The 24,097-nt window shown below is 65.1% G+C and overlaps 3 protein-coding genes across 3 annotated transcripts; 1 reads left to right on the plus strand and 2 right to left on the minus strand.

Annotated features, from left to right (window-relative positions):
- The first annotated feature begins 564 nt into the window (after positions 1–564).
- CHLRE_14g613300v5 (uncharacterized protein) lies at positions 565–5,238 on the plus strand. Its single transcript, XM_043070038.1, has 11 exons — positions 565–706; positions 828–882; positions 1,265–1,333; positions 1,631–1,759; positions 2,047–2,160; positions 2,465–2,627; positions 2,991–3,100; positions 3,431–3,472; positions 3,714–3,795; positions 4,073–4,160; positions 4,409–5,238. The coding sequence occupies exons 1-11, from the start codon at positions 663–665 to the stop codon at positions 4,851–4,853; spliced, it is 1,341 nt and encodes a 446-aa protein (XP_042916711.1). The 5' UTR covers positions 565–662; the 3' UTR covers positions 4,854–5,238.
- Positions 5,239–5,348: 110 nt separating this feature from the next.
- On the minus strand, positions 5,349–9,404 carry CHLRE_14g613350v5 (uncharacterized protein). Its single transcript, XM_043070039.1, has 9 exons — positions 8,879–9,404; positions 8,683–8,804; positions 8,372–8,395; positions 7,830–7,931; positions 7,456–7,533; positions 7,261–7,329; positions 6,881–6,968; positions 6,204–6,562; positions 5,349–5,919 (listed from the first exon to the last, which is right to left on the minus strand). Exons 1-9 carry the CDS (start codon positions 9,000–9,002, stop codon positions 5,806–5,808), a joined length of 1,080 nt encoding a protein of 359 aa, XP_042916712.1. The 5' UTR covers positions 9,003–9,404; the 3' UTR covers positions 5,349–5,805.
- Positions 9,405–10,143: 739 nt separating this feature from the next.
- CHLRE_14g613400v5 (uncharacterized protein) lies at positions 10,144–23,669 on the minus strand. The gene is made up of 28 exons (XM_001698987.2): positions 23,445–23,669; positions 23,258–23,349; positions 23,037–23,159; positions 22,817–22,927; positions 22,458–22,646; positions 21,188–22,100; positions 20,773–20,904; positions 20,326–20,462; positions 19,968–20,033; positions 19,656–19,760; positions 19,367–19,471; positions 19,097–19,171; positions 18,716–18,829; positions 18,224–18,396; positions 17,660–17,864; positions 17,238–17,396; positions 16,866–17,011; positions 16,558–16,654; positions 16,095–16,278; positions 14,603–15,687; positions 14,228–14,442; positions 13,672–14,010; positions 13,286–13,427; positions 12,770–12,907; positions 12,169–12,527; positions 11,736–11,910; positions 11,314–11,442; positions 10,144–11,118 (listed from the first exon to the last, which is right to left on the minus strand). The coding sequence occupies exons 1-28, from the start codon at positions 23,458–23,460 to the stop codon at positions 10,591–10,593; spliced, it is 6,252 nt and encodes a 2,083-aa protein (XP_001699039.1). The 5' UTR covers positions 23,461–23,669; the 3' UTR covers positions 10,144–10,590.
- Between the last annotated feature and the right edge of the window lie 428 nt (positions 23,670–24,097).

Genomic DNA, 24,097 nt, shown 5'->3' on the forward strand with positions numbered 1-24,097 from the left:
ATCGCAATAACTGTCTCCGAACTACCGGGCAGCCGGTGGGTCCATCTCCTGAACTTCGCTGGGGGCGGCTGGCAATCTCAGGAACTAGCAGGACACCCAGGCAGAGCCAGGCGCGATGGCAAGTGCACACCCCAAATCCCCACCCGTCCTGGGGCCTCCAGCCAGCCAGCAACTTGTCGGCACAGTAACGCCGGCGTTCGACCAGCCATGCACTTCTGCTCTGCCGCTGCAAACTGTCTGCTGTCTGCTTGGGGTATGGGCGTCAGCTGCACCCTACGGGACCTCGCCAACCTGCCTATACCCTGTCCCATCACACACCCGTCCTGGGGCCCGGTGATTGCACGCAACACCAGCTGGGAACCGTGATAGGCTGCGATTGGGTCTGGGTAGCACACTCGCTAAAAGGCGCATTCTACATTGGCCGGATTAGGTGGACAGTTAGCAGGACGAGGGCGCGCATGGCGGGGGACAAAGTGAAGGCGGCAGTGAAGGGGCTTGCATGGGAGGGGCGATGGTGCGACCGGATTGGAGATACATGCACAGTTAAATGAATTCGTGTACGTACACCTGCTTGCGTATACTGTCTTTTAATATTAGATCAGGCTTTCGTTGACAGTGATGCTCTAGGACCCAGTCTGTTGCATTCCGTCTTCCTTGGCGAAATGGTGCGCGAGGCGCTGAAGGAGGCGGTGGACAAGGTTGACTGGTAAGTCCTATTTTACCTGTCATGCTGTCTTTGGGAAATCAGGATGCGCGACAGTCTCGGCACTCTGCGCAACACCCTGTGCGCCCCACCCCCTCGCTCGCACTCGCTCGCTGCCTCGCAGGCCCGCAGCCCAGCGGGCGCTGTCCAGCGCGGCGTCCCATCCAGCCGTGCATCAGGTGAGCATCGGGCGCACCGAGACTGTCTTGCGCCACGTGCCCCAGGCGGCAGGGCCCGGCGCAGGAACCGCTGTCGCCATGTTATGGATGAGCCCTCGGTAGTGGGGGCGCACAGGAGGCGGGCCTGGCCCGCCTCCTCATCTCCCCCCCCCACTCCCTTAATACACACCTCTTGCTCACGGCATGCTGTATCTACTTCTATTTCCATGTCTGGCCCAGCCAACCACGTCAGTCGTTTCCGCCATTCCTGTCGACGCCCCGGCCTCCCGCCCACTCCGCGCCGCTCCGCACACGTCCAAACACCATCTCTCTGCATCACAGCAACATCATATGTAGCCACACAGGCGTTTCAGGTCGCTATTCACCAACCAAACTTGCACAGGTGGGAGCGGCCACGCTGCAGCTGGTCACCTCCTGCTCCGCCTACAGCGCCGCCCTGGCCTTGGTGCACGTGAGTGCGGTGTGTACGGGGCCCCGGGGGCCGGGGGCCGGGGGCCGGGGGCCGGGGCCCTGGGGCCAGAGGCTGGGGAGGGTTGGAATGGCAGAGGGGGCGCTGCACAGGGTGCCATGTGAGCGCGTGGGTTCCCTCAGAAAGATGTGTGAAAGGGGGGCGTCTGTGCGTCTGTGCGTCTGTGCGGGCGCGCAGGTGTGCGTCACGTTTCTAGCCTCCGCCTTTACTCCTCCTCATGTACGCTCCCCAATCCCACACACCCACGCCCTGACACACACACCCGCCGCCCACACCCAGGTGAGCGCGGGCTGCCTGCGCATCCACACCGCCACCCCGCTGCTGGGCCCGCTGGGCGGCCTGGCGGCGGTGGCGGCGGCCAGTGTGGCGGCTGGACACGTCAGCAGAGCCACCCTAGCGGCACTGCAGGTACAGCGTGTCTACCGGTCGTGTGTAGTTGATTGGGCATCAGAATACCGGTAGTGCGTACTTGACTGACGAGCAGAAGGCGTGCGTGTGCACGTGCGCTTTGTGCCTTGTTTGTTTATGTGCATGCATGTAGTAGCAAAGCAGCGCCAGTCATTCAGCCATAAATCGCACTCAGCTCGCAGTCGCCTCCGGCCGAAAGCGACCTCACGGCGTGGTGCGCACAGTGGACTCGGGGCACCCGCCGTGGTTCATTCATGCATCATGCTCACGGCCGCATTCGTGCACAGGCGGCGGGCGGCGACGTGGGCGGCGCGGCGCGGGCGCTGCCTCACCACCTGCTGCACAGCTGGCGCGGCGGCGAGGCGGTGGTGGATGCCGTACTGGGTCCGCTGGTGTACCGGGTGAGGGGAAGGAGGGGCGGGGGTGTACCGGGTGAGGGGGAGGAGGGGCGGGTGTGTATGTGGGAGGCGGGGAGGAGGGGGAGAAGGCTTGGGACATCAGGGTGGGCGCGGGAGGGGAGGAGGGGAGGGAACGGCGGGGTTGGCCAGGCGGGGAGGGGAGGGAAGGGCTGAGCGGCGGAGGGAGGGGCCCATTTCTGCTCAACCCCAAATCCCCCGACATTGACCGCTTCCCTCTAAACCAACCCTCTACCCCACATAACCCCTGCCACCCCCCCCCCTCCCCCACCTCGGCTTCCCCCGCCAGTTCCTGTTGCGCCATGAATTCCGCCGCCTACTCCCAAGCCACCTGGCCAAGCCCGGCGCGTACGGCTTCTTGCACGTGCCCACCAGCGCCGCCGAGTACGCCACGGCGGCGGAGAAGGCGCAGCTGGCGGTGCTGTTCGGGCGGGACGGCTGCCACCACTGCGGTGAGGGGTGAGGGGTGGGGTTAACTCTGGCCCAATCCCGTGAGGAAAAGGTCGCGCTGCATGGAGAAACTGCAACCGCGCATGCGAGGGGTGAGGGTTGAGGGGTGGGGGTGGTGCCTCACGGCAGGACCCAAAGCAAGCCGTACCGGTACTGAAGCCAATCAAAACAAGATTCAGGGAGCGTCATGTGTTATGCCCAAGCCGATCAAATAGGTCCAAAAATTGTCAAGGAATGATAGGGTTTGATGAAGGTCTCGGACAAGGGCAAGGAAGAGCGAAGTCAGGCTTCGTCACGATCCTCCAAACCCCACACGCCACGCCAAACCCTGGCAAACCCAACCCACCCACCACCCCGGCCCCCAGGCACGTGGCGCAACGGCGTCATCGGGGACCACATGCCGCCGTACAAGGTGGTGCGGGACGCGGTGGCGGCGCGGGAGGCGGCGGGGGGCTTTGAGAAGCTGCTGCGACAGGTGTGTGTGTTTGGGGTGGGAGGGGAAGGGGATGCGTTGGGGGAGGGGAGAGGAGGGCAGGGCACGGGACCACGCTCCCAATGCAAAAGAGCGAGGTTGAGAGCTTGGCGGAGGGGGGGGGCGGGTAGTTCATTCCCATCCCATTGCCAACCCAATGGGGGTGTGTTAAATACCAACCCAAGCTAACCGAAATTAGATTGAGCTGGAGAGGGGGGGCATGGCCTGAGGGGCGGTGCAGGGGACGGCAAATGAATTAACACTGTCTGCGATGCGCATGGTGATGCGCATGGTGTCGCACATAATAATGATGGTGGTGATGTTGTCGCGCAGGCCGCCGACGCGCTGGGTCTCAAGGATAACTCGCTCAAGCAGGTGGGAGGAGGTGGGAGGTGGGAGGGGGGAGCTGAACTGTGTTGGCTCAGTTTCAACCCGTGCCCGTGCTCCACTCACGGCCTCTGCCACGCACCACGCTATACACCACTACGTCTGCAGCGTTTCAATCGTGCCTGGATGGGTTGCTAGAAGTCATTGGAATGGAAATGGATGTGTTAAACAAAAAACAACATGGATGTGTGTGTATGCGTGGGTGTTAATCTCCTGGTGCCCACCACAGGTCTACTATGCCCAGTGCCGGGACTGCTCGGGGCGCCAGGCACAGCTCATGCGCAACGGCACACGCGCCACGATCCTGCCAGGTGCGCCACTACAGTAGGGTGGGGCTGGGGTTCGGCGGAGGCCGCAACGGGGCCGGCGGCATGCGGGGGGCTTGGCTCCAACCGTCAACACACGACAAACCGAGTCGCGCTGCGTTGCCGGGTCCTCGCCACGCAATTGCCGTGCCCCCCGCCGCCTTCTGAACCTCTGAACATCCCTGCCTGCTACTGCCTGCCTGCTACTGCCTGCCTGCTACTGCCTGCCTGCTACTGCCTGCCTGCTACTGCCTCCCTGCTACTGCCTGCTACTGCCTGCCAGGGGGGCTGTGGCCGCCGCAGCTGGTGCTGCACGCGCCGCGGCGGCTGCTGGGCAGGCCCACACTGCCTCCGCTCCTGGTGGGCAGCAGGTGAGGACGGGGGAGGTGGCCGTGTGTGCCATGTGTTCGTGTGTGCAGGAGGCGTGAGTGGAAGAGGATTGGGGCCTGGCGCATTGAAACGAGACCAAAGGCGGATGTGTGTGTGCGCATCGGATCATTTTGCTCACTTGCGCAAGGTGCTGATCAAATGATGGCGAACCAGGAACCCAGCGCTGCGTCTATCTAACATTGCATTTTGCTCAACCAGTCACGCCTGGAACCCCAATCCGCATATGTAGGTACTATGTAGACGCGGCGGTGATGGCCGCGGCGGCGGCGGCAGGAGGGCGAAGGCCGGGAAGCGGCAGCGGAAGCGGGAGCAGCGGAGGAGGAGGCGGAGCAGTGGCTGGGGAGCGGGGCGGGGGCAAAGGAGATGGCGGGCGCAAGGGCAAGGGCTGGGGAATATTCCGTCAGGAGGGTTTGGGAGCTTGGGGCGAGGCAGTGGCGGCGGCGGCGGCGGCGGGCGCGGTGGTGGCGGGGCGACCGGGGCAGCAGCAGCAGCAGCAGCAGCAGCAGCAGCAGCAGCAGCAGCAGCAGCAGCAGCAGGTGCACGTGCTTGGCAGCGAGGGCCGTGGCGCGGCAGGAGGCGGGGGAGGGGGGGCGGAGGTGGCTGCATGGGGCACGGTGTGGGGCTGTGGTGTGTGGGAGGCAGCACAGCCGCTGGAGCTTCTGCTTCCGGCATGAGGATTACAGGGAACATGGCAGCTCATCTACTTGGCAACATGGAATGCTGTTTCCACCTTTTTGATGCAATGCAATCGTATAAATTCTAGGTGAGAAATGAGCATCCCGCAGGCTGGCAGGCTGGCAGGCGGTGTCTGCAGGTTGATGTGTGTGCCAGGCTCGGCGGCCGGAGTGATAGATAGGGCAACGGCGCAGGGGACGTGCACGTGTGCAAATGATGAGGGATGGCCAGTGCTGATGTGGTCGGAGCAGCGGGACTCCTAGCATCACGCGCGTGTGTGGCTGCTCACACGTGTAGTCAAGTGCGGCCGGCATAAGCGAGCGATATCCCCAAAGGACGAACAAGCACAAGCTGGGCTGATTGCAACTGTAACATACATTATTACGGTATCAGCGAGCAGCGGGGCCGCCTGTGGCTGGTGTTTGCTGTGGATTGTGGCTGACATGTGCCCAGCTGCGTCCCACGACGCGAGATGTCCACAAGGGCTCTTGATGTGTACCGTAGTTTTACAACAAGGGCTGTGGGTACTAGTCAGTTTGGTCGATCGCCTCCCACCCATCCACTCACCTACGTCGACCCCACTGATGCAGCCCCCACAACCCCGCTGCCGCAGTACCCGCCTTTGCAACGGAACCTGAAAGCCATTTTATGTATGACCCTGCAACTCCACCCCACCTTCTACAACGCCCCTGGCCTCCCACCGCCCCGCATGCATCCGCGCACAGCAACACCAAGAACGTCCGGCATCAGCTGCCCCGCCGCTGGACACACGAACATGCAGAGGAGCGAGCTAACATGCATCCCCGTCCATGCTACATTGTTGAGTTGCGGTACCGTAATGCATGGAGCGCATTGCACGCGTGGCCGCCCCGGCGGATCTGTTGCTTTGTACACGCTGCCCCCGTCCCCCGGGGGCTGCGAGTCAAACGATCTACGTATCATGTAAACGAATCACTTCAGGCTGAACCCCTTGCCCTGGAAGGCTTTGAAGGAGGGCCCCTCTTCCTTCTTCTCCTCAGGTGGTGGTGGCGGAGGCTTGGGCGCGCCGCCTGCCCCCGTCTTGGCCTACGGTGCGTGGCGGGCGGGGGGCGGTAACGCGCATTAGTGAGGCATTGGACACGGTCAGGGTTTGTGCTGCCATCAATGGCCCCATCCGCTATCAGTAGCCCCATCCGCCTTTGAGCCTTCGCACCCGGCGGCATGGGCAATGGGATACACCGTTCATAATGTAACCCCGGCCACGTTTGAAGCCCCCTCATACCCCGCGCCACCCCGCGCCACCCCAGCCGTTGACTCCATCACTCGATTCAGTACACACACCCCGCCACGTCACCCGAAGCTTCACTCACCGCAAGTCGAGCCTCCAGCCGATTCCCGGTGGGCCCAAAGTTGATGAACGTGCCAGCCTTCTGCCCCGCAGCACTACCACCCGCCGCGCCGCCCGCCGCCGCGCCGCCCGCCGCTGCGCCGGACGTGCTTGGCCCCGCGCCGCTGCCCGCCGCGCCGCCGGCCGCCACTGCCCCGCCGCCAAGTGCGGAGCCCGGCCGCCCCAGGACCACTGGCACGGGGTTGGAGGGGCCGGCTGCCTTGCCGTCTAACCGCCGGGCGGTGCCGGCAAAGGCTAGGAACTTTGGCTCCTCAGGCTCGGGCTCGGGGGAGGGCGAGGGGCCTTTGCCGCCCGCCGCGGCGCCCGCAGCTGCCGACGTGCCTGCGGTTGTGGAGTGAGATACAGATGAACGGTGAAGTGATGACACCTATCAGGAGGACCTAGAGAATGCCGCGACTTCGGTACGGGGCTCATCTGCAGCCGCTGACGTACGGCAGTCCGCAACCCTGAACCACGGTAACCGAAGCCACCCCGCCTTGCCACCAGATACAACCAGTCAACCGGCGCTATAGCAGCCACTAGCCCTCGCGCTGCTGGCCCTCCCCTTCGGAGTCTGGGTTTTGGTTACAGCATTGCACCGCAATACGACCACCGTACACCGCTTATCCCGTACGGCAACACCGCCGCCCTGATGCGCACCTGCCGCTGCCGCCGCCGGCTCGGGCTTGGGCTGGGCCGGCGGTACCCGCTCCGGCTCCTTGTAGTCCTTTGGCGCCTCAAAATCCACCTGGGAGACGCAGCGGCAGAGAGGTTTGCGTGGGCGTGGGGCCGTGCGTGCGGGAGTTGCGGTGTTTGACGCATGGCGACAGGCGGCACAGGGAGGCTCATAGGCATGCCGCTGGCAGCCACCAACCCGCCCATCCCACTCCCGACTCCCAGCTCAACCCTCGTCACGTCACGCCTTGTCACCGAACCGCATCCCCTCTCATTCCCTCGCTCTCCCCTCCCCCCGCCGCCTTGTTGTCGCTGTCCATGTATCCTCTGACCCCGTCCGAGCCCCCCTCCAGGCAGCGCCGCACCTGGCAGTCCGTCTCAATGACGGAGATGGCGCGCCCGGGCTTGGCGTCCCGCACCTCAATCTCATAGTTCTGTGTGCGATTGGAAGGAGACCGAGAGGACATCCGGCTTGCGGTATGCTTTGCAGTTGATAAAGGACTTGAGCTGCCTAAAATTCCTCCGTTTTGGTTCATTGTACTCCTGGAAGCCCAGCGTACCTTGTTGTTGTAGTGTACCACGAAGCAGTCTCCCACGGTGAGGCAGGAGTAGCCGCGCAGGGTGCGCTCCAGAACCGCCTGGCGTGAGAGAGAGGGGATGGGTCAGGTGGAGGTTCGGTGGCTCTGGTGGTGGCGGTCGAGCGAAGTAGGAGGGTGATTGCGGCGTACGTGTTCACGTACAGTGCTAGGCCCCAGTCTTGAGCACCCAGGTGGAAGCTTCGCTCCAACGCGGCCACGGCCACAACAGCATCGCCGTCGCCACGCCGCCGCCCCATCGCCACACCACCCCTTTGCAACCCCTTTGCCACCACGTAGCACCACCCCCACCACAGCACCCTCACCACTACCGCCAGACCACGACGCCATGGCCTCACCTTGGGGTTTGTGATGTCCAGGAAGTCCGAGGTGACCGGCTGCAGCTTCACGTAGGTGCCCTTGGGCAGCGACACGCTGCGCACACGGATGGTGTCGCCCACCTGCGTCGTGTGTGCGTGTGTGTGCGGCCGGAGAGGCGGCAGGCAACAGCAGGGGCAGGGACGCAAGGTAAGGGCAGGCGAAATGCAGAGGAGCCGGCAACCGTACGGTATGCGATGAGTGCATGTAGATCCGCCGAGACGCATGTCGCATCGCTGCCGCTGCCGTAATACTAAACCCACATCCTGTCGATGCCCGCGGTGTCAACCCTGTGTGCCCGTGTGCCACCGCCACGAAGCAGTCCCTCCTGCACACGGAGCCCCTCCTGGACACGGGCCTGGGTCCCAGCATCTCAATGCATTCCGTGTGGTGCATGCACCACTAGATCCCACTGGTATCAGTCCTGCGCCCATACCACACTGCCCGTGCGACCCCCGTGCAACCGCCACGGCCGACTGCATGCGGGACCCACCCTGTGCCGTCCCCAACCCACGCCCCTCACCTGCAAGAGGAGGTTCTGCATCATCTGTGGACACAGAGGAATGAGGGCAGACCGGACGGGCGGGAGGCATGAGGGGTCAGCGCGTGAGGGTCTGAGGGAAAAGGGGCACGGGAAGGGGCAGCTGCATGGGGCCTGCACAGAATGTGCCAAACGCCGCTTCAGCTGCCAGCACGTATCTTCTTGACACGCTGGCATGCACGCCAGTCCCCCATTTCTGCACGTGCGCAGCAGCATTGCTTATGCCTGCACCCTGTATCGCGATGCATTCCAGCCCGTCCGTCGGGGCCCTTCGCCGGATTTCCCTCGCTTACCCAGTGCGGCATGTACACCACGCCCTCCTCTGCGATGAACTCCAGCACGCCGCAGTGCGTCTCACGCTTAGAGTGCACTCCTTCCAGCCGGAACAGCATCGGGTACTCGATGTGCAGGGAAGCTGCGCGCAGGCGATTCACAGGCCCATGAGCCCAAGGGGGATCTCTCATAAGTAGCAACACAGCGGATTCGCACCGAGCCGCTCCAGAGCAGATGGAGGCATAATAATCTTATCGCCATGCTCCGCCGACTGCTTGTCGATGAAGGCAACTGGCATGGCCCTGTACACCGCCTCAAACGACTGCCCTGGGTACCCCATTCCGGGGAACATCCCGGGAAACATGTTGAAGTGCTATCAAGGAAGCAGCAGTGAAAGCGAGCACACTTGCGCAAGTGGGGTTTGGAACCTCGAGAAAGATCGTGAAGCAAGGGCGTTGGTGCGCCCTATTTGGTTTTATTGCTGACAGGAAGTGAGGTCGCAAACTATCGCTCATATGCCAGCAAGCAGTTTGCGTTTGTCACCATGTGAGAACCGGCCTTGACCTGATGGGTGTTGATGGGGTCCATGTGTCATAAGCCCCGTCTGAGGCAGGGGACTTGAGGACGACGGAGCTTAAGTGAAGTTGCCAGAGCACAGTCAGCCGTTCCTAGCAATGTGCTAGGGGGCGAGGGACGCAGCCTGAAGGATGCTGCCAGGCCAGGGGGGGGGTAGAAAGCTCAGATTCTTACCCCATGCTCAAAATTAAAGAGCTTTAGGAGAGCATTATGCACGTACTTTTAGTTTTTTAAGGGGGTGTCTGGTGAGGAAGTTCTGGGCCGCCAAAGTTGGGGGGTCGGTCCTCGTCCCTGGGGGTCCGTCGGGTTTCGGGAGCCCATCCTGGCGGATTTCGGGAAGCGCCCCACAAGCAGAACTAGGGGCCAAACGCTGCAGTACGAGGCTCATATGTGCACGTTATGACGTAATAAGCACAAACAAAGCGTGGGAGGGCTAAGTTGCGCGTCCGGGCGTGGACATGTCGGGACATGTCTCCACATTCAACACATGCGCACTGACACAGCTGGGCTCTGAAGCGCTGGTGCGCACGAGTTCACGTCTAACAAGGCTGCCGATGCACATTGTCCATTCGTCACGCGGCAGAGAGTTGAGCGCGGGGTGGTCTGGGTCGAGGGGATTTCCATGGATAGGATCCCGCCGGTGAACGAAGTCTCAGAACAGGACAGCTGATGGCACGGAGTGATAGTGCTCGTCAAGAGGAGTCGATTGACACCACTTTGGTATAAAATGGAGGGTTTTTAACCCCTGAACAACAAGGTTTTGTCCGTCAGGGGGTCGGTCGTCCCCTCAAGGGGGGTCCCGGGGGATTTCGGGGCATGGGGTCTGGCACTTTGTTTCCTACCCCCCCCCTGGCCAGGCACGGCTGAACCAGGCAGGACCAGGCCGTGTCTGGTGCCTTGGGCAGGATGCTGGGGGCCTGAAGCCCTGAAGCCCTTGACGCTGATTGGGTGGGGTACAAACAGCCTCTCAGCCAGCAGCGTGCGAGCTCAGGGAGGCCGGCTGCAGGGCAGCGATGCAGACAGCAGGTCCCGTACTCACATATCGTACGGTATGCACATGGCATCATTTGTCCGGTCATCATGCCGGTCATGCAGTGGCACAAACCCAACTCCGCCCAACACTACCGTAACCGCGTAGTGATGCTACACGGGACAGCGCATCTACCGTACTGGCTTAATAGGGGTGACTGGCTTTAATGCAGCCAAGCTCGCCAACAGGTACAGTGCATAAGACCTTCGCCAGCGACGCACTCGCTCGGCCCCTTTCCCAATCGCCACCTGGACCTTCAATCCAGCCTTTAAACCTGGTCCTACTCCATCTTCTTCGCGCAAGTTCCTCACGGCCCTGGCCGCTAAAACTCTCGCAGCATGCGCGGCGGCGGCGGCGTCACGCCCTTGAGCAGCTGCGCTGCGTCCCACACCATCAGCACGCTACCGCTGGCCGTCACCGCGTGCCCGCCATCACCCGTGTACGACGCAGCCGCCACGGCCCCCGCGTGTCCCCCCAGCTCCTCCGTATTCCCGCTGGCCAGGTGCACCAGGAACACGCTGCGGCCCATGCAGCCCACCACCATGGCCCCGCCGTCGGGTGCTACAGCCAGCGAGCGCACCATCTGCGGCAGCCGCACGCGACGTGCTACAGCCGCCAGTCGCACGTCGTACAGCAGCACGGTGCCCGGCAGTAGCGGGCTGGCGTAGGCCAGCAGCTTGGAGGAGGGGGCGCCGCTGCTACTGCCGCCCAGGTGGGCGCTGAGGCCGGGGCTGGCGGCGGAGGTGCCGCTGCTGCTACTGCCGCTACTGCTGTTCACGAAGGCCAGGCAGGCGGGCACGTCGGGCGACAGCAGGCCGTGGCTGTCGGCGGCGTCGGTGCGACCGTCGGACTGTGTGTCGGAGCGGGGTGGGTAGGGCACGCGCGACGAGGGCGTGTGTGGGTTCGAAGCCGTCGCTAGAATGGCATCGAGGATCATAAAGAAACGGGAGAGCAACACGCAGCTACCCTGCTGCAGTCTTCACACACACCCCACGCATACGGCCCTAACGGCGCCCCCACCCCCGCATCACTCCGCATCTCTCACCGGCGTCACGTCGTACTCGGCCAGTGGGCTGCAGGCGGGGTCGTCCCACGGCGCCGCGAACACCACCAGCCGGTCGCGCCAGGCCAGAGCCGCCAGCGGGGCGCCGGGGCCGGAGCTCACAGCCATGGCCTGTGTGTGTTTAAAGAGCACAAGGAAAACATTACGTGTGTGTGTGTGTGTGTGTGTGTGTTCAAGAGCAAGAGAAAATATGCGACGGTGTGTGTGTGTGTGTGTATGACTGCGGAGGTACAAGTACGGGTACGGGCGCGTAGGCAGGCGGAGTGGAGTTGCGCGTATGGTTTCGTTGCAATGCGGCACGGAGCCAAGCAGGAAGCCCTGTCAGCCCGTCACAAGTGGCCATGAGACATGAGACGAGAGGGCTTCCACAATGGACGCATGCCCCGCATGCCTCGCACACGCACCTGCAGCGGCCCAGTGCCGGGTCGCGGCGGCGCGGGCGGCGGCGAGGCGGCGCCGCGCGGCGAGCGCCTGCCGGTGCCGCCGGGGCTGTGCGGCGTGGGCCCGGCGGCTGTGAAGGCCGTGATGTAGGACACCAGGCGGGTGGAGGACAGGTCCGTCACAGCCAGGCTGCCGTCGCTGCGTGGGCGAAAGGAGCGTGTGTGTGTGTGTGGGGGGGGGAGGGAGTGTGCGGAGCGAGGAAAAAAGGGGGATAGATGTCGAGCAAACGATGAGAGGAATACGCGTGCCACGTGCCATGCGCCGAAATGTCCCAAATGCCCTCCCATCCAGCCCGCACACACACACACACACACACACACACACACACACACACACACACACACACACACACACACACACACACACACACACATACACACACGCACACACGCACACCTGCTCGCGCTGAGCACGAGCCCTCGGCGCGGGTGTGGCGCCACGCCCACCACCGGCGCGGGGTGCCGTGCCAGCGCCCAGCTGAGCTGCACCGCTGGCTCCAGCGCGAACAGCCGCAGCGAGCCGTCGCCGTAGCCGCCCAGCAGGTGCGGGGCAGGCAGCAGCACGGGCCGCGCGGGGGCGGCGTCGGCGGCAGGCAGTGGGTCGAGCGGGTCGAGGGGCGAGGAGGAGGCGGCGGAGGAGGGGGCGGCGGAGGGCGGGTGGCGCAGGGTGTGCGCGGGGGCGTCGGTGGGCTGGCGCAGCAGGAAGGCGGCGGCAGTGGCGGGCGAGGTGGAGTGCAGCTCCAGCGCGGGCTCGGCCTGGGGGGTGGGAAGGGGGGCCAGCCATTATGACGGGGGAAAGGTTTACATGCCCGAGCCCAGTGAAGTCGGGAGGGGCGGCAGGAAGGTGCGGGGTCAAGGGCGCAAGATGCAGGATGTGGTGGTGGAAGGGGCGGGCGGAGCCCGGTTCAACAGCCCCATCGTCGGCACGACACACGGCGGCACTGTCCCGCTGTCCCTGTCGCTTCCGCTCGCCCCTGCCCTGCTCATGCTGCACTCACGTCCTCCGGCCCCAGGCGCCACACGCGCAGCAGCCCGTCTGCCGCTGTGGAGGCCATGACGCGGCCGCTGTGCGGCGCCGGCACCAGGCCCGTCACCGGGGCCGCCTGGCCGCACACGATGGGCACACAGCTGGCGTCCTGTGTGCGTGTGAATAAAACAACAAAACGAAGCCCATGTGTGTGTGTGTGTGTGTGTGTGTATGTGTGCAGCAGGCAGCAGCAGCAGAGGCAGCGTGAGCGGCTGTGCGGAAGACACGACGAAGCAGGGACCGTCAGTTTAAGACGGAAAGGGCAGTCCTCTGCCCTCTGTACTTGGTGTGCGCATCGCATGCTGCACATACACAAACACACGCACACACACACACACACACACACACACACACACACACACACACACACACACACACACACACACACACAACCCAAGGCCCTCGACAGAGCCCGACGCTCTCCATCCAACCGGTCTACACACGCCCAGGTGCCATCCAAAACGCACTCAAAAGCACGGCCTCGCACCTGCATGCCGACAAACCAGATGGTGGCTGTGTCTGTGGCCGCCACCGCGTCGCACATGTTGGGCTCCGCGGACAGCGCCGCCACCCGCCCATCCAGCCGCACTGCACTGGACTCCAGCCACGTGCCGCTCAGAGTGGAGCGCCTGCAGCGGGGTACAGGGGTTGGTGGTGGTGATAACCCTGAGGCCAGCGAACAAGTCCGATCATCATGAGGAAGCCCTCCCAGCCAGCCGGGGAGCGAGGCGGTTCGAGGGGACCGGGTGGAAGGTTGGGGGGTGAGGGGAAGGGTTGGTGCCCGCACGCGGCAACGCCGCGCAGCCTACTGCTCATGCGCTATTGCCTGTCCGCCTATCGCCTATCCCCCCCCACACACAGACACACACTCACCTGTACCGCACCACGCTGCCGCCGTCTGTGGCCAGTAGCGCGAAGTCCAGTCCCGCCGCCATGGCCGTCACCACACAACCGCTCGGCAGCGCCGCCACCTGCACCACCGCCGCCGACATGCCGCCGCCACCCCCCGGCGCTACAGCCGCCTCGCCGCCCGGCTCCTGTGGCGGCTGCAGCTCCACCTGCACCTGCCACACCGGCACCTGGCTGCCGGGGGCTGCGGGCGCCTCGGCCGCCAGCAGGGCGCCGTGCGGGTCCACTGCCAGCGCGGTGACGGGCCGCGGGTCGCGCGGGGAGGCGGTGGGGCTCAGCGGCACCGTGCGCTGCTCCAGAAAGCTGGGTGAGCAGGTAGGGGTGGGCGAGATGGGCGACGTGAATAAGGGCGGGGATAGGCGGGGTAGGGCAGCACTGACGGGCACACAGCAGCAAAGACGCTTGAAGCCCCAGCCAAGCAAAATTCTTCTCCTGCTTCCGGCTTGTGCCCTGTCCCCCTTTTTCCCGTGCTTCTGGCTTGTTCCCCCCCCCGCCTCAAATCCCCCGTCATATCTCTCACTTGTCCTGCAGCGTCCACAGCAGCAGTCCGTCCGCTCCCGCGGTGGCGAATGCGGGGTTGTGTCCGCCCCACAGCCAGGCGGCGGCCCGCGGCGACTGCTCGGTGCGGCCCGCCGCCACCAGCAGCCCCGCCGCCACGTCCCACACCACCACGCCGCGCTCGGGGTCGCGGCCCAGAGACACCAGCCAGCGCCCGTCGGGCGAGAACGCCAGCGCCTGTGGAGGTGCGGCGTGGTTAGGCGCGGTTGTAGTGACGGGACGCTGGGGACAGGTGAAGTCTGGGGACAGACGAAGTGGATGCAAACAGGTGCCGACGTACAAGCCCGTACACCGTGACACCATCTCATCCGCACGCCGCACGTGTATACTTGCGTACCTGCACTCCCAGCGGGTGGTACCTCAGCCGCCACAGCTCCCGCCCGCTGGCCGCCTCCCACACCACCACATCCGCAAAGGGCGCCGTGGGGCTGGCCCCGCCCGGCCCCACCGCCACGCCCTGCTGCTGCAGCTGCGCCGCCCGCGCCCCCGCCGCCGGCTCCGTGAACGCAGGCTCCGCCGCCGCCGGGCCCGCCGCCACCAGGGCCCCATCCGGCGAGGCCGCCAAACACGACAGCGGCCGGTTGTGGCCTCGCAGGTAGCGCTGCTGCCGCGTGGCCAGCTTCTCCATCACCACCATGTCTTCCACCACGTAGCAGAACAGACCCGTGGTGGCGTTCCAAGCCACGTTGCTACTGCCAGTTGGGCTGTAGCCCAGCAGCCAGCTACAGCGCGGCGGCGGGGGCGGCGGCAGCGGCTGGGGCGAGGGCGGCAGCGGCACGGGCAGCCGGCTGCGTGCCGGGCCGGCTCCCGCCAGCGCCCGATTTGGAGAGCGGCCGGGGGAGGCGGGCGCGGCCGAGGGCGGCGGCGGCGAGGGCTTTGGCACCACAAGCGCGTGGGATGGAAGCCCCGGCGCCGTGGCGGCGACTGCGGGCGAGTTGGCGACGAGTGAGAGCGCGGCCATGCTGTTGGCTGTAGCAGCGGTGACGCGCGTGGGTGATGCTACAGTCGAGCCCAGCGACGGCGCCGCCATTCCCTGCGTGTAGGTCCCCGTGAAGGCGGAGGGCGCGGGCACCAGTCCCAGGACGCCGGCAGGCAGGGGTGTGCCCAGTGCGGCGGCGCGGGTGGTGAGCTGGTGGTCACGTGCCGAGGCCACCGGGCCCAGGGCTGTGCTGGGGTGGGCGCGGCTGCGCGGGTCAGTCGGGTCCAGCGCCCCTGTCGCCTGCGTGTGGTGCGCCGCGCCCTGAAGGAGCAGCGGCGAGGCGCCTGCGGCGCCGCCGCCTGCGGCGGCGCCGCGCAGTGCGTGTGCTGCTGCGGCGAGGTGTCCCCGCTCTTGCTGCATGTGGTCGGCGTTGACGCGCCACACGCACACGCAGTCGGCGTCGCCCACAGTGACCAGGTAGCCACTGCGGTGGAAGGCGGCGCCTGCGGGACAGAGGGGCGTGGAATGTGGAGTGAGGGGTGGGGTGAGATGGTGAGGCACATGGGGAAGGCAGGTATGGGGACAGGAGATTGGGAGGTTAGGCATGTCGAGGACAGGGGCATGAGGAAGGGCGGTGAGTGAAGCCGGGACTCTCTGGCGCCGTGGCATGGTGGTCACAGGCTTGTGATATAACGCAGGCACCGTAAGCAGCCATGAAATGGCCCTGCCGCGCCCACGGCAAGCCCTCTCGTGACCCCATGACCCACATGACCCGGAAAGCAGAGGTAGGAAGCGAGCCTAAGCGACAGCGAAGTAGCGAGGCCCTTGCAGGGCCAGGATACGCCCCCGCCTCATGTGACCGCATGATCCACATGACCCACTGGCCTGGACCCCGAGACTCCCGGCTCACCCAGGATGGCGCTAGGGTGCCCCAGGAAGGCCGAGTTGGGCGGCAGGCCCTTGAGGCCGCGCAGTGCCGGCAGCGGCACGCAGCCCCACAGCCGCAGCAGGCCGTCGGCGCCGGCGGTGGCGGCGTAGCGGCCGGCGGGGTCCAGGCACAGAGCTGTCAGCTCCAGGGGGGACACCTCGTGGATCTGGGGGCAGGAGGGGGGATTCCATGCATGTTCAGGGGGAGGGGGAGGAGGGAGGGTGTCAGGAGGATGTGTGTATGTGGAGGGGTTGTGTGGGCGTGAAGCCAAACCCAACAATCTGCCACCCCCTGCTCTCAGTCTCTAGGAGTCGGTCTGTAGGAGGTCGGACTTACCCCACCCGCCGCCTCCCACTCTCCCAACCGCCCTCCCCCACCTGCATGCGTCAACTCGCTCCTTTCAAAATCGACCTCACCGCCACTACCTCCCGCCACCCTCCCCCACCTGCTGCACCAGCTGTCCGTCCTTGAGCTCGTAGCGGTCCAGCCGGCGGCCCGAAGTCAGCGCCCACAGCTCGTTGCAGTCGGCGGAGAAGGCAAGCCTGGCAGGGTAGGCGTGGGTGGGGCGCAAGGCAGGTGGGAGGTGGGGAGAGCAGGGATCAACTCCACACCATTCCCGTAAGGAAACTGTCGCGCTGCAAGGAGAGCAGGGGCGAGAGCGAGACCCCAACAGGTGTTCCTCCTGCGATGTCGCCGCCCCCGTAGCCCGCCCCTTCCCCCACCGCCACCCACCGCCACACCCAGCGCACTCACTTGACGTAGGCTGCCGCGTCCGTCTCGATGCGCATGAAGGGGTCCAGGGTCCTGCCGTGGAACACCAGCAGGCTGGTGGTGCGGCGGTAGGGGTCGCGCACCAGGCTGGCGAAGAAGGCGCCGTTGGAGGACACCGCGCAGCACACCTGAAGGGGGTGGGCAGTGGCGGCGTTGGGTTGGTAGTGGGGTTGGGTTGGGGGTGGATGTGTTCAAAGTTCACAATGTGAAGCACGAGGAGACAGCCAGGAGGAGCCGAACCCAGAGCCCTCACTCCGGCATGCCGTCCGAAATCAGAATGGGGTCCCCAATGACAGCAGCAATTCCATCCAACCCGGCTGCCCCGCCGGCCCCACCCGTCCCCTTCCCCCGCACCTTGATGTCGCGCACGCCCGCCGACAGGTACTGCGCCGGCGCGTACATGCGCGCGGTGTCGTACACCACCAGGGCCCCGTCCGCCCCCCCGCTGAACAGCCGGTCTCCCCCCGGGCTGAACAGCAGCTCTGTAATGCCGGCCCGATGCTGGTGGTGCTCCTGTTGCGGAGGGGGAGGGGCAGATGTTATGAATGGAAATGAAGGTTTGTGGCAGGCGGGTGGCGGTGTCGGCGGCTGCTTTGTAAAATCAAGCTCAGTCGAGGTTGTACCAACATGACATGTGGCGAGCGGTGCGGTGGTGTGATCAGTGACCAGCTAGGCTCAAGCCGGCAGATGGGCACGACAGCGGTGCATTCCTAATCTCGCAACTGCGAGGATGATGTAAGCATATGCAAAGCATGCGGTCCCTTTCAGCCACGCACCTGCAGCAGTGTGGTTGAGGGCACGTCGAACACGCGCAGGCGGCCGTTGGCGAAGCCCGCCGCCAGCTCGTGGTGCGAGGGGTGGGGGTGATAGGCGATGGCGCTCACGGCCTCGCCGGGGGCGTCAAACTCGTACAGCTGCTGGTGCGTGGCCAGGTGCCAGATGCGCAGCGTGCCGTCCGAGGACACCGTGCAGTACTGGTCCCTGCAGGGGGTGAGGGGGGGAGTTATGTGCCCGAGCCGAGGGGTGGGTGGGAAGGTTGGGGGATTCCAGGCATGAGTTGCCAGGAGGCGGCGAGGCTGGGGTTACAGGGCATGTGGGCGACGGGTGGAGGCTAGGGTCCGTTGCGCTCTCGCTCAGCGCAGGTGTAAGCAGGCAGGCGCCCACATGCTATGTCGACATTGGTATGCCATGACCTTGCGCTCCCTGCTTCACTGCGCTCCCCTCCGCTCTTCCATCCAGGCGCCCACCGGGCCCCTCCCAATTGCTCCATAACCCGGATAAGTACCACAGTCCCTTTCTGCCTCCCTCCCTCCCTGCCCCCACCCACCCAACCACCCCACCTGTTGGGGTCCACTGCCACGGCGTTGACTGCGCCGCAGTGCGACCGCAGCAATGTGGTGTAGGCGTGTGTGGGGATGGCCAGCACGCCCAGCGTGCCGTTCTCGGTGCCCACCGCCAGCCGTAGCGCGTCAGTCGACATGGCCAGACCCGTCACCGCGCCCTCGTGCTCGGCCTGGAGCAAGGGACGGAAGCGAGGGAGCGAGGAAGCGGGGAGGGAGGAGGGCAGGAGGGCTAAGCGTTAGGGAGTTGGACCGAGTTGTGAAGCGCAGCACGGGTCCTGACCCACATTGGGTGCAATAGACCCAACTGCCGCTCCGGTCATCCAGCTACCCGTCCTACTTCCCAACGATTCCTCGACTACCGTACTGGGACCTATTGGCTATGAATGGCTACTCCCCCTAACTAACGCCTCTGCCTGTGCTACGCTAGTTTAGCTTGCTTCGGCTTAGTTTGGGCTGGTACTTACAACCCCCCACCCCCCGGCTCCCCACCTCCAGCAGGTAGTCCCTGAAGTCCAGGGGCCAGGCCCGCAGCAGCCTGTCGTCACCGCCCGTGAGCACCAGCCCGTCCGACACCACCAGGCAGTTGATGGCGGCGGCGTGCAGCTGGGGAGGGCGAGGGAGGCAGGGAGGCAGGGAGGGAGGAGAGGGGGTTGAGAGGGGTTAAGAAGGGGGGAGAGGGAGGGGAGAGGGAGGGGAGAGGGAGGAGAGAGGGGATGGGGAGGGAGTAGAGAGGGGAAAGAGGGAGGAGAGAGGGAGCGTTGTTTTTCAACAATTGCAGTAAAAACACGACAGGACAGGACGAGGACACAAGGATGCAAGCCCCAGCATGCAAGTTACCAGGTCCCAAGGTGCCAGCCCCCGCACACGCACTTGGAAAATGGCGTCCAGCTGGCGGGTGGTGTAGTCCACCACGAACAGCGCACCCGAGGCGGAGGACACGTACACCTGCGGGCGTGTGTGTACAGGCGGCGGGGTCATGGGGAAGGGCGCGAGAGAGGGCTGGTTCCTTGCGTGTGTACAGGCGGGTCGGCTGGGGGCTGCTGCTTTGGCCCTGCCGCTAGCCCCAGGTGCCCAGCCGGCAGCCGCCCAGCCGCCTGTCCCCTCCCCTCCCCTCCTCCACCCCACCCTCCACCCACGCACCTTGAACGCGTCCACGCCGTACACGCCCACGCCCGCCTCAAAGCCGATGTCGGTGAAGATGTTTGGGCCCACCGCCGCAGACACGCCGCCAGCAAAGCTGGTCACCTGCAGGCGCGCTCGCGTCAGGCGTGTGTTAAAGAGCGTAGGGATTGTATGTTTGTGTGTACATGTGTGTGTGTGTGTGTGTGTGTGTGTGTGTGTGTGTGTGATGAGACAGGAATCGCAGCCCCCGTGTGCGGTGTTGCTGATACACGCACACACACAAACACAACTCCCCCCCATCGCTCACCCGCTTGTCCTGCGGCACCAGCCGTACGGAGGTGCCTCGCAGCTGCCCGGCTTTGAGGCGGTAGATGCGGATGGAGTCGCGGCCCGCGGTCAGCAGGTGGTCCTCCTGGGGGGAGAGGGCGATGGCGGGGAGAGGGGCGGTGGCATAAAGGGGAGAGGGGGGTTTACTTGACTTGTTTGGCCAGGGGCACTACCATCTGCAAGCTCGACGAAGACAGTGCTCCAACGCCCATGGCCCTGCCCTTCGGTTCCTGCCGACTGGTGAAGACAGCCCCCAGGGCCATCACAGGCACACACAACCACACACACGCACCTGGTAGGCGCTGAACTTCAGCACCTTGATGTTGTACTCGGTGGCATGCCGCGTCACCAGCTCCACCTGAGCAGGAGTTGGGGGGGTTGTAAATACCAGCCCAAACTAAACCAAAACCAACTAAATGAGCGGAGCACAGGCAGAGGCGCGGGGAGGGGAGCGAGTATGGAGGGGGTCAGGGGGCTGGAGGGAGCGCGGCGGCGCCAGTCAGTCGTAGCCCTTTGTAAATGCAAGCGCAGCCGATGCCGCAGTGGCAGCCGAGGTGAGCAGCTCTCGGCCTCCCTCCTGCTGCTTACGAGTTCCTGAATAGCTGAGCCCACACGTCCACACAGCCCCACGGCCCCGCAGGCACACGCACCTTGGGCCCGCCCGCCGCCCTCAGCTCGGCTATGTTCCACAGCGCAATGGTCTGACGGCCCTGGACGTCCAGCCCCACGGCCGCCAGCGCGCGCAGGTCCGGGCTCAGGTCCACACAGCTCAGGCCGCTGGCGTGGGCTGTGCGGAGGCACAGACAGGGGCAGGGAGGGGAGCGAGGCAGGGAAGGGGGGATGGGAGGCAGGCATAGAGAGGTGGGAGGAGGAAAGAGGCGGGAGGGGGAGGCTTGTGTGTAAGGGGCCGAGGGCAGCGGAGACAGCAGGCCGCGCAAGCGCGGTACACCTCACCACAGGTGTCAATGGACACGAGGCATCGCGGCACAGCACTTGTGCACGCACACCCGGCATCCAGCCATCCAGCCATCCAGCCAGCAGCCTTCTCACGACGGCCACGCCTCACGCCCCAGGCTCCTGCTGCCCAGTTCCCTCACCGTTCAAGATGGCCAGGCAGGCGCAGTTGGCGGTGTCCCACAGCCGCACGATGGCCTCCTTGCCCTCCTGGCAGCTGGCCAGCAGGCGCCCGTCACTGGCCACAGCCAGGGCGCACACGAACGCGGTGTGGCCTGGCGGGGGGAAGGGGGGAAAGGGGGAAGGGGCGTGGGGGTGAGCGACAGGGCCAAAGACAGGGATCAAGGTCACTCACAGTCAGCCAGGTACACGGCCAGGAGTGAATAAGTGGGTGCCTACTTGCTGACCAGACAGCAACCGACAGTTGCAGCTGCGGCTACGATTCATCACACCGTGCATCCACGCCCAGCGCTCCCCCCCGGCCCCGGTTTCTGATTTGGGTCACTCCTAAACGGGGCGTGAAAACACGACTCCTCCCCGCCAGCCAGCCATACCCACCCAGGCAGTAGCGCTGCCGCCCCGGCGTCACCGCCGCCTGCTGCTGCGCCGCCGCGCCGGGGTCCGCCACGCCCATGATCACCACCACACTAGCCGCAGCGAAGACCACCTCATCGGTGCCGGGCAGCCATGCAAGGCACCGCACGAACTCGCCGCTGTAGGCGTTCACGCGTGTCAGCGTCAGCGCTGGGTCGGGCAGCAGCGGCTGCGCGGCTGGCTGCCCCGGCTCCGGCTTCGCCACGTTGGCGGAGGCGATGGGTGGCCGCAGGGAGGCCGTGGTGGCGGCGCCGGCGAGCAGGGCCGTGGTGGGCCGCGGGAAGGGCCGCGCGGAGGCGTCGGATTCGCCGGGGCGGGGGTGCGCGGCTGCGGCGCCGACAATGGCGCCGGCGGCGGTGGCGGCACCGATGTTTGCGGAGGTGGCGCGCCCCGCTATACGCGCGGCGACGCTGGGGGACAGCGGCGGCGGCACTGCCGGCGATGGCGGCAGTGGCGCGCCGTTGTCGAGGTCCTCACTGAGGTCGTCTTCGAAGTCCTCCTCCCCGTCATGTCCGCCGCCACCGGCTCCGCTGCCGGGAGTGGCGGCCCCCGCGGTGCTGCCCCGCTGGCTGGGCGTGCCGCGCGTCGCCCCCGCGCTGCTCACGGCCCGCTTGCCACCCGCCGCCGCGCCCGCCTTGGCACCGCCCTTGGCGGGCCCGGCTCCGCCGGCACTGGCACCGCTGAGGCTCTTCCGCCCGGCGGCCCCCGCCGTGTCCGCTGTTTCCGCGGTCCCCGGTCGCCGCGCGCGGGTGCCATAGCGCTTGGGCGGTGGCATGAAGTCCATTGTGGGGGCGTCCTGCGGCTCAGCCGGCAGCCACACCATCTCGAACAGGCTCGAGTCCAGCGCGTGGGACAGCGCCATATCACCCGGCAGGCTCTGTGTGGATGATGGTGGTGGTGAAGGGGCACGATGGCAAGGCGGGGCAAGGCGGGGCAACGGCCATGATAATGGTGTGCTGCGTTGTTTGGTAATGTTGAATGCTGGGTCTACTCTCCCAGTCCAGACATCTCTAGGAGCTCATTCCACGGCCAAGATCCTGATATCGTCGTCTGGCTCTAAACTATTTCTATGCCATGTGCGAGGCACCATCGTTCTGCGCCCGCTGCACCCCACCAAATCCGCCGTACCGAAATCCGCCCTCATCCTCCTCACTCCCGTTTCTCAACCCACCCCCAACCCCACCCGTCCCACCACCCCGCAGGCGCGCCCCTCACTGCCTGCCTGCTGCCGCACCTGCAGGCTGAACTTGTAGTCGGACGCGAACATGGTCCGCACCGTCATCCAAGAGCATGTCTGCACCGCCTTCACAGAGGCGAAGGGCGAGCTGGTGTAGCCGCGCAGCGCCTCCCGCAGGTCCACAGCCAGCACACACCAGCGGTGGCTGGGCTTGGGAAAGGGCAGCTGCACGCCGTTGGACTTGCGCTGTGTGGGGTTTGTGTGTGGGGTTTCGAGGGGTGGTGAGATTTGAGTTTGGGGGCAGGGGCTGGGAGTGGGAGGATGGGTTGGGAGGAAAGGTTGGGAGAAGGAGGGGTTGGGCTTGTCGAGGTTTTTGGACCATGCCCACGCCACGTTCTATACCGCCACAAACCCACCTTCATCGACTCCGGGTTGTACATGTTGGAGATGGAGATGCGGTGGATGTTGTGGTCCTCCGTCACGACCTCGATGTGGATGGCAAACACCTTGATCGGCGTCACCTTGAGCTGCGGGGCCGGCAAGCAACAGAACGTGCGACACATAGCTAAGGTTGCGGGTCAGCGGGTGTGGAGCGGGGCGCCGTGTGGGTCTGTGGTGGATCTGCTCAGCCCCTACCTGGATGTACAGCAGGCGCCCGGTAAGCCCCAGCGTCTGCAGCTTGGTGCGCGGCACACGCAGGTAGTTACCCGCCGGAATCATGCCCCTGATTTTGAACACCTTCTTGCCGATGATTTTGTCCTGTGTACAGGGTAGGCAGAACACGTGTCGGCGAGCAGCGGGCACAAGGCTCCGACGAGAGGCCACCGCGTGCAGGGACATGCCAACCCGGCACGCACGATGTGTTCGGTGACGTCGCCCTTCGTTTCGAACTCCCGCATTGTGTCCACATCGCACAGCTTGAAGATGTTCACGAATGGGTGCTGCCATTCTGCGTGCGCAGTCAGGTCAAGGGCCGAAATGTTGACCTTGGCGACAGGAGACCGGCAGCACTTATGAAGCTCCAAACTGTTTACAATGATGTACCTGGAGCGAGAGACATTCTTAAATGCGCCTCTCAGGGCCCCAGATTTGCAACACAGCGCAGGAAGTCGTTCCACGTCGCCTGCTCGCCTGAACGGCTACGGTGGTCTGCTATTGTGTTACCATCATGTTATAAGAGCTTCAAAAGAGAGAAGCGGTTGATTCGTCGTCATGTTCCAAATTCTGTATTTGAAACTTGGGGCGCGCTTGTCGTTGTCTGTCAACTAGAATAAGCCATATACGGTCAAGGTAGTATACTAAAATGTCATCAAGTGAGCCCATCACACGCCCTGCATGGAGGACAGCCTCAATTGCATGCCACACCCGGCACCGCGGCACGCTGGCACCCGACTTCCTCAGGCTCGGGTCTATGCGGCATGAGTTTGATGGACCAAACCATGACTGCGGCACATGTACATTTGTCCTCCTGCTGGTATGGTAGGCGCGCACGCAGGAGCGGCGGCTGGCGCACGGGGCATGTTGCGGCTTGGCAAGGCTTGGCATAGTTGCACCTCCCCTGGTGGTACTCGCACAGCGGGCACACGCACATGCTCATGCGCGCGCGAAATGCAGGCGATCGACATGAACGCTGCATGCGGCTTGCTCTCGTGATGGGCGCATCGCATGGCGCCGTCGGCCTCCACGCGGCCCTCGCA

This window comes from Chlamydomonas reinhardtii, chromosome 14 (genome assembly GCF_000002595.2).
Source record: "Chlamydomonas reinhardtii strain CC-503 cw92 mt+ chromosome 14, whole genome shotgun sequence".
NCBI lineage: Eukaryota > Viridiplantae > Chlorophyta > Chlorophyceae > Chlamydomonadales > Chlamydomonadaceae > Chlamydomonas > Chlamydomonas reinhardtii.

What these genes read in the sequence shown, in the direction of transcription:
- CHLRE_14g613300v5 (XM_043070038.1), top strand. Translation starts at nt 663, where the DNA reads ATGGTGCGCGAGGCGCTGAAGGAGGCGGTGGACAAGGTTGACTG. An exon ending in CCCATCCAGCCGTGCATCAG is followed by an intron (nt 883 to 1,264) that starts GTGAGCATCGGG and finishes AAACTTGCACAG; the next exon opens with GTGGGAGCGGCCACGCTGCA. An exon ending in ACGCGCCACGATCCTGCCAG is followed by an intron (nt 3,796 to 4,072) that starts GTGCGCCACTAC and finishes ACTGCCTGCCAG; the next exon opens with GGGGGCTGTGGCCGCCGCAG.
- CHLRE_14g613350v5 (XM_043070039.1), bottom strand. Translation starts at nt 9,002, where the DNA reads ATGGGGTACCCAGGGCAGTCGTTTGAGGCGGTGTACAGGGCCATGCCA. An exon ending in ATCTGCTCTGGAGCGGCTCG is followed by an intron (nt 8,805 to 8,878) that starts GTGCGAATCCGC and finishes GCCTGCGCGCAG; the next exon opens with CTTCCCTGCACATCGAGTAC. An exon ending in TCATTGAGACGGACTGCCAG is followed by an intron (nt 6,969 to 7,260) that starts GTGCGGCGCTGC and finishes TGCGTCTCCCAG; the next exon opens with GTGGATTTTGAGGCGCCAAA.
- CHLRE_14g613400v5 (XM_001698987.2), bottom strand. An exon ending in GGCGCCTGCTGTACATCCAG is followed by an intron (nt 22,928 to 23,036) that starts GTAGGGGCTGAG and finishes CCGGCCCCGCAG; the next exon opens with CTCAAGGTGACGCCGATCAA. An exon ending in CTCGTGCTCAGCGCGAGCAG is followed by an intron (nt 11,911 to 12,168) that starts GTGTGCGTGTGT and finishes TCGCCCACGCAG; the next exon opens with CGACGGCAGCCTGGCTGTGA.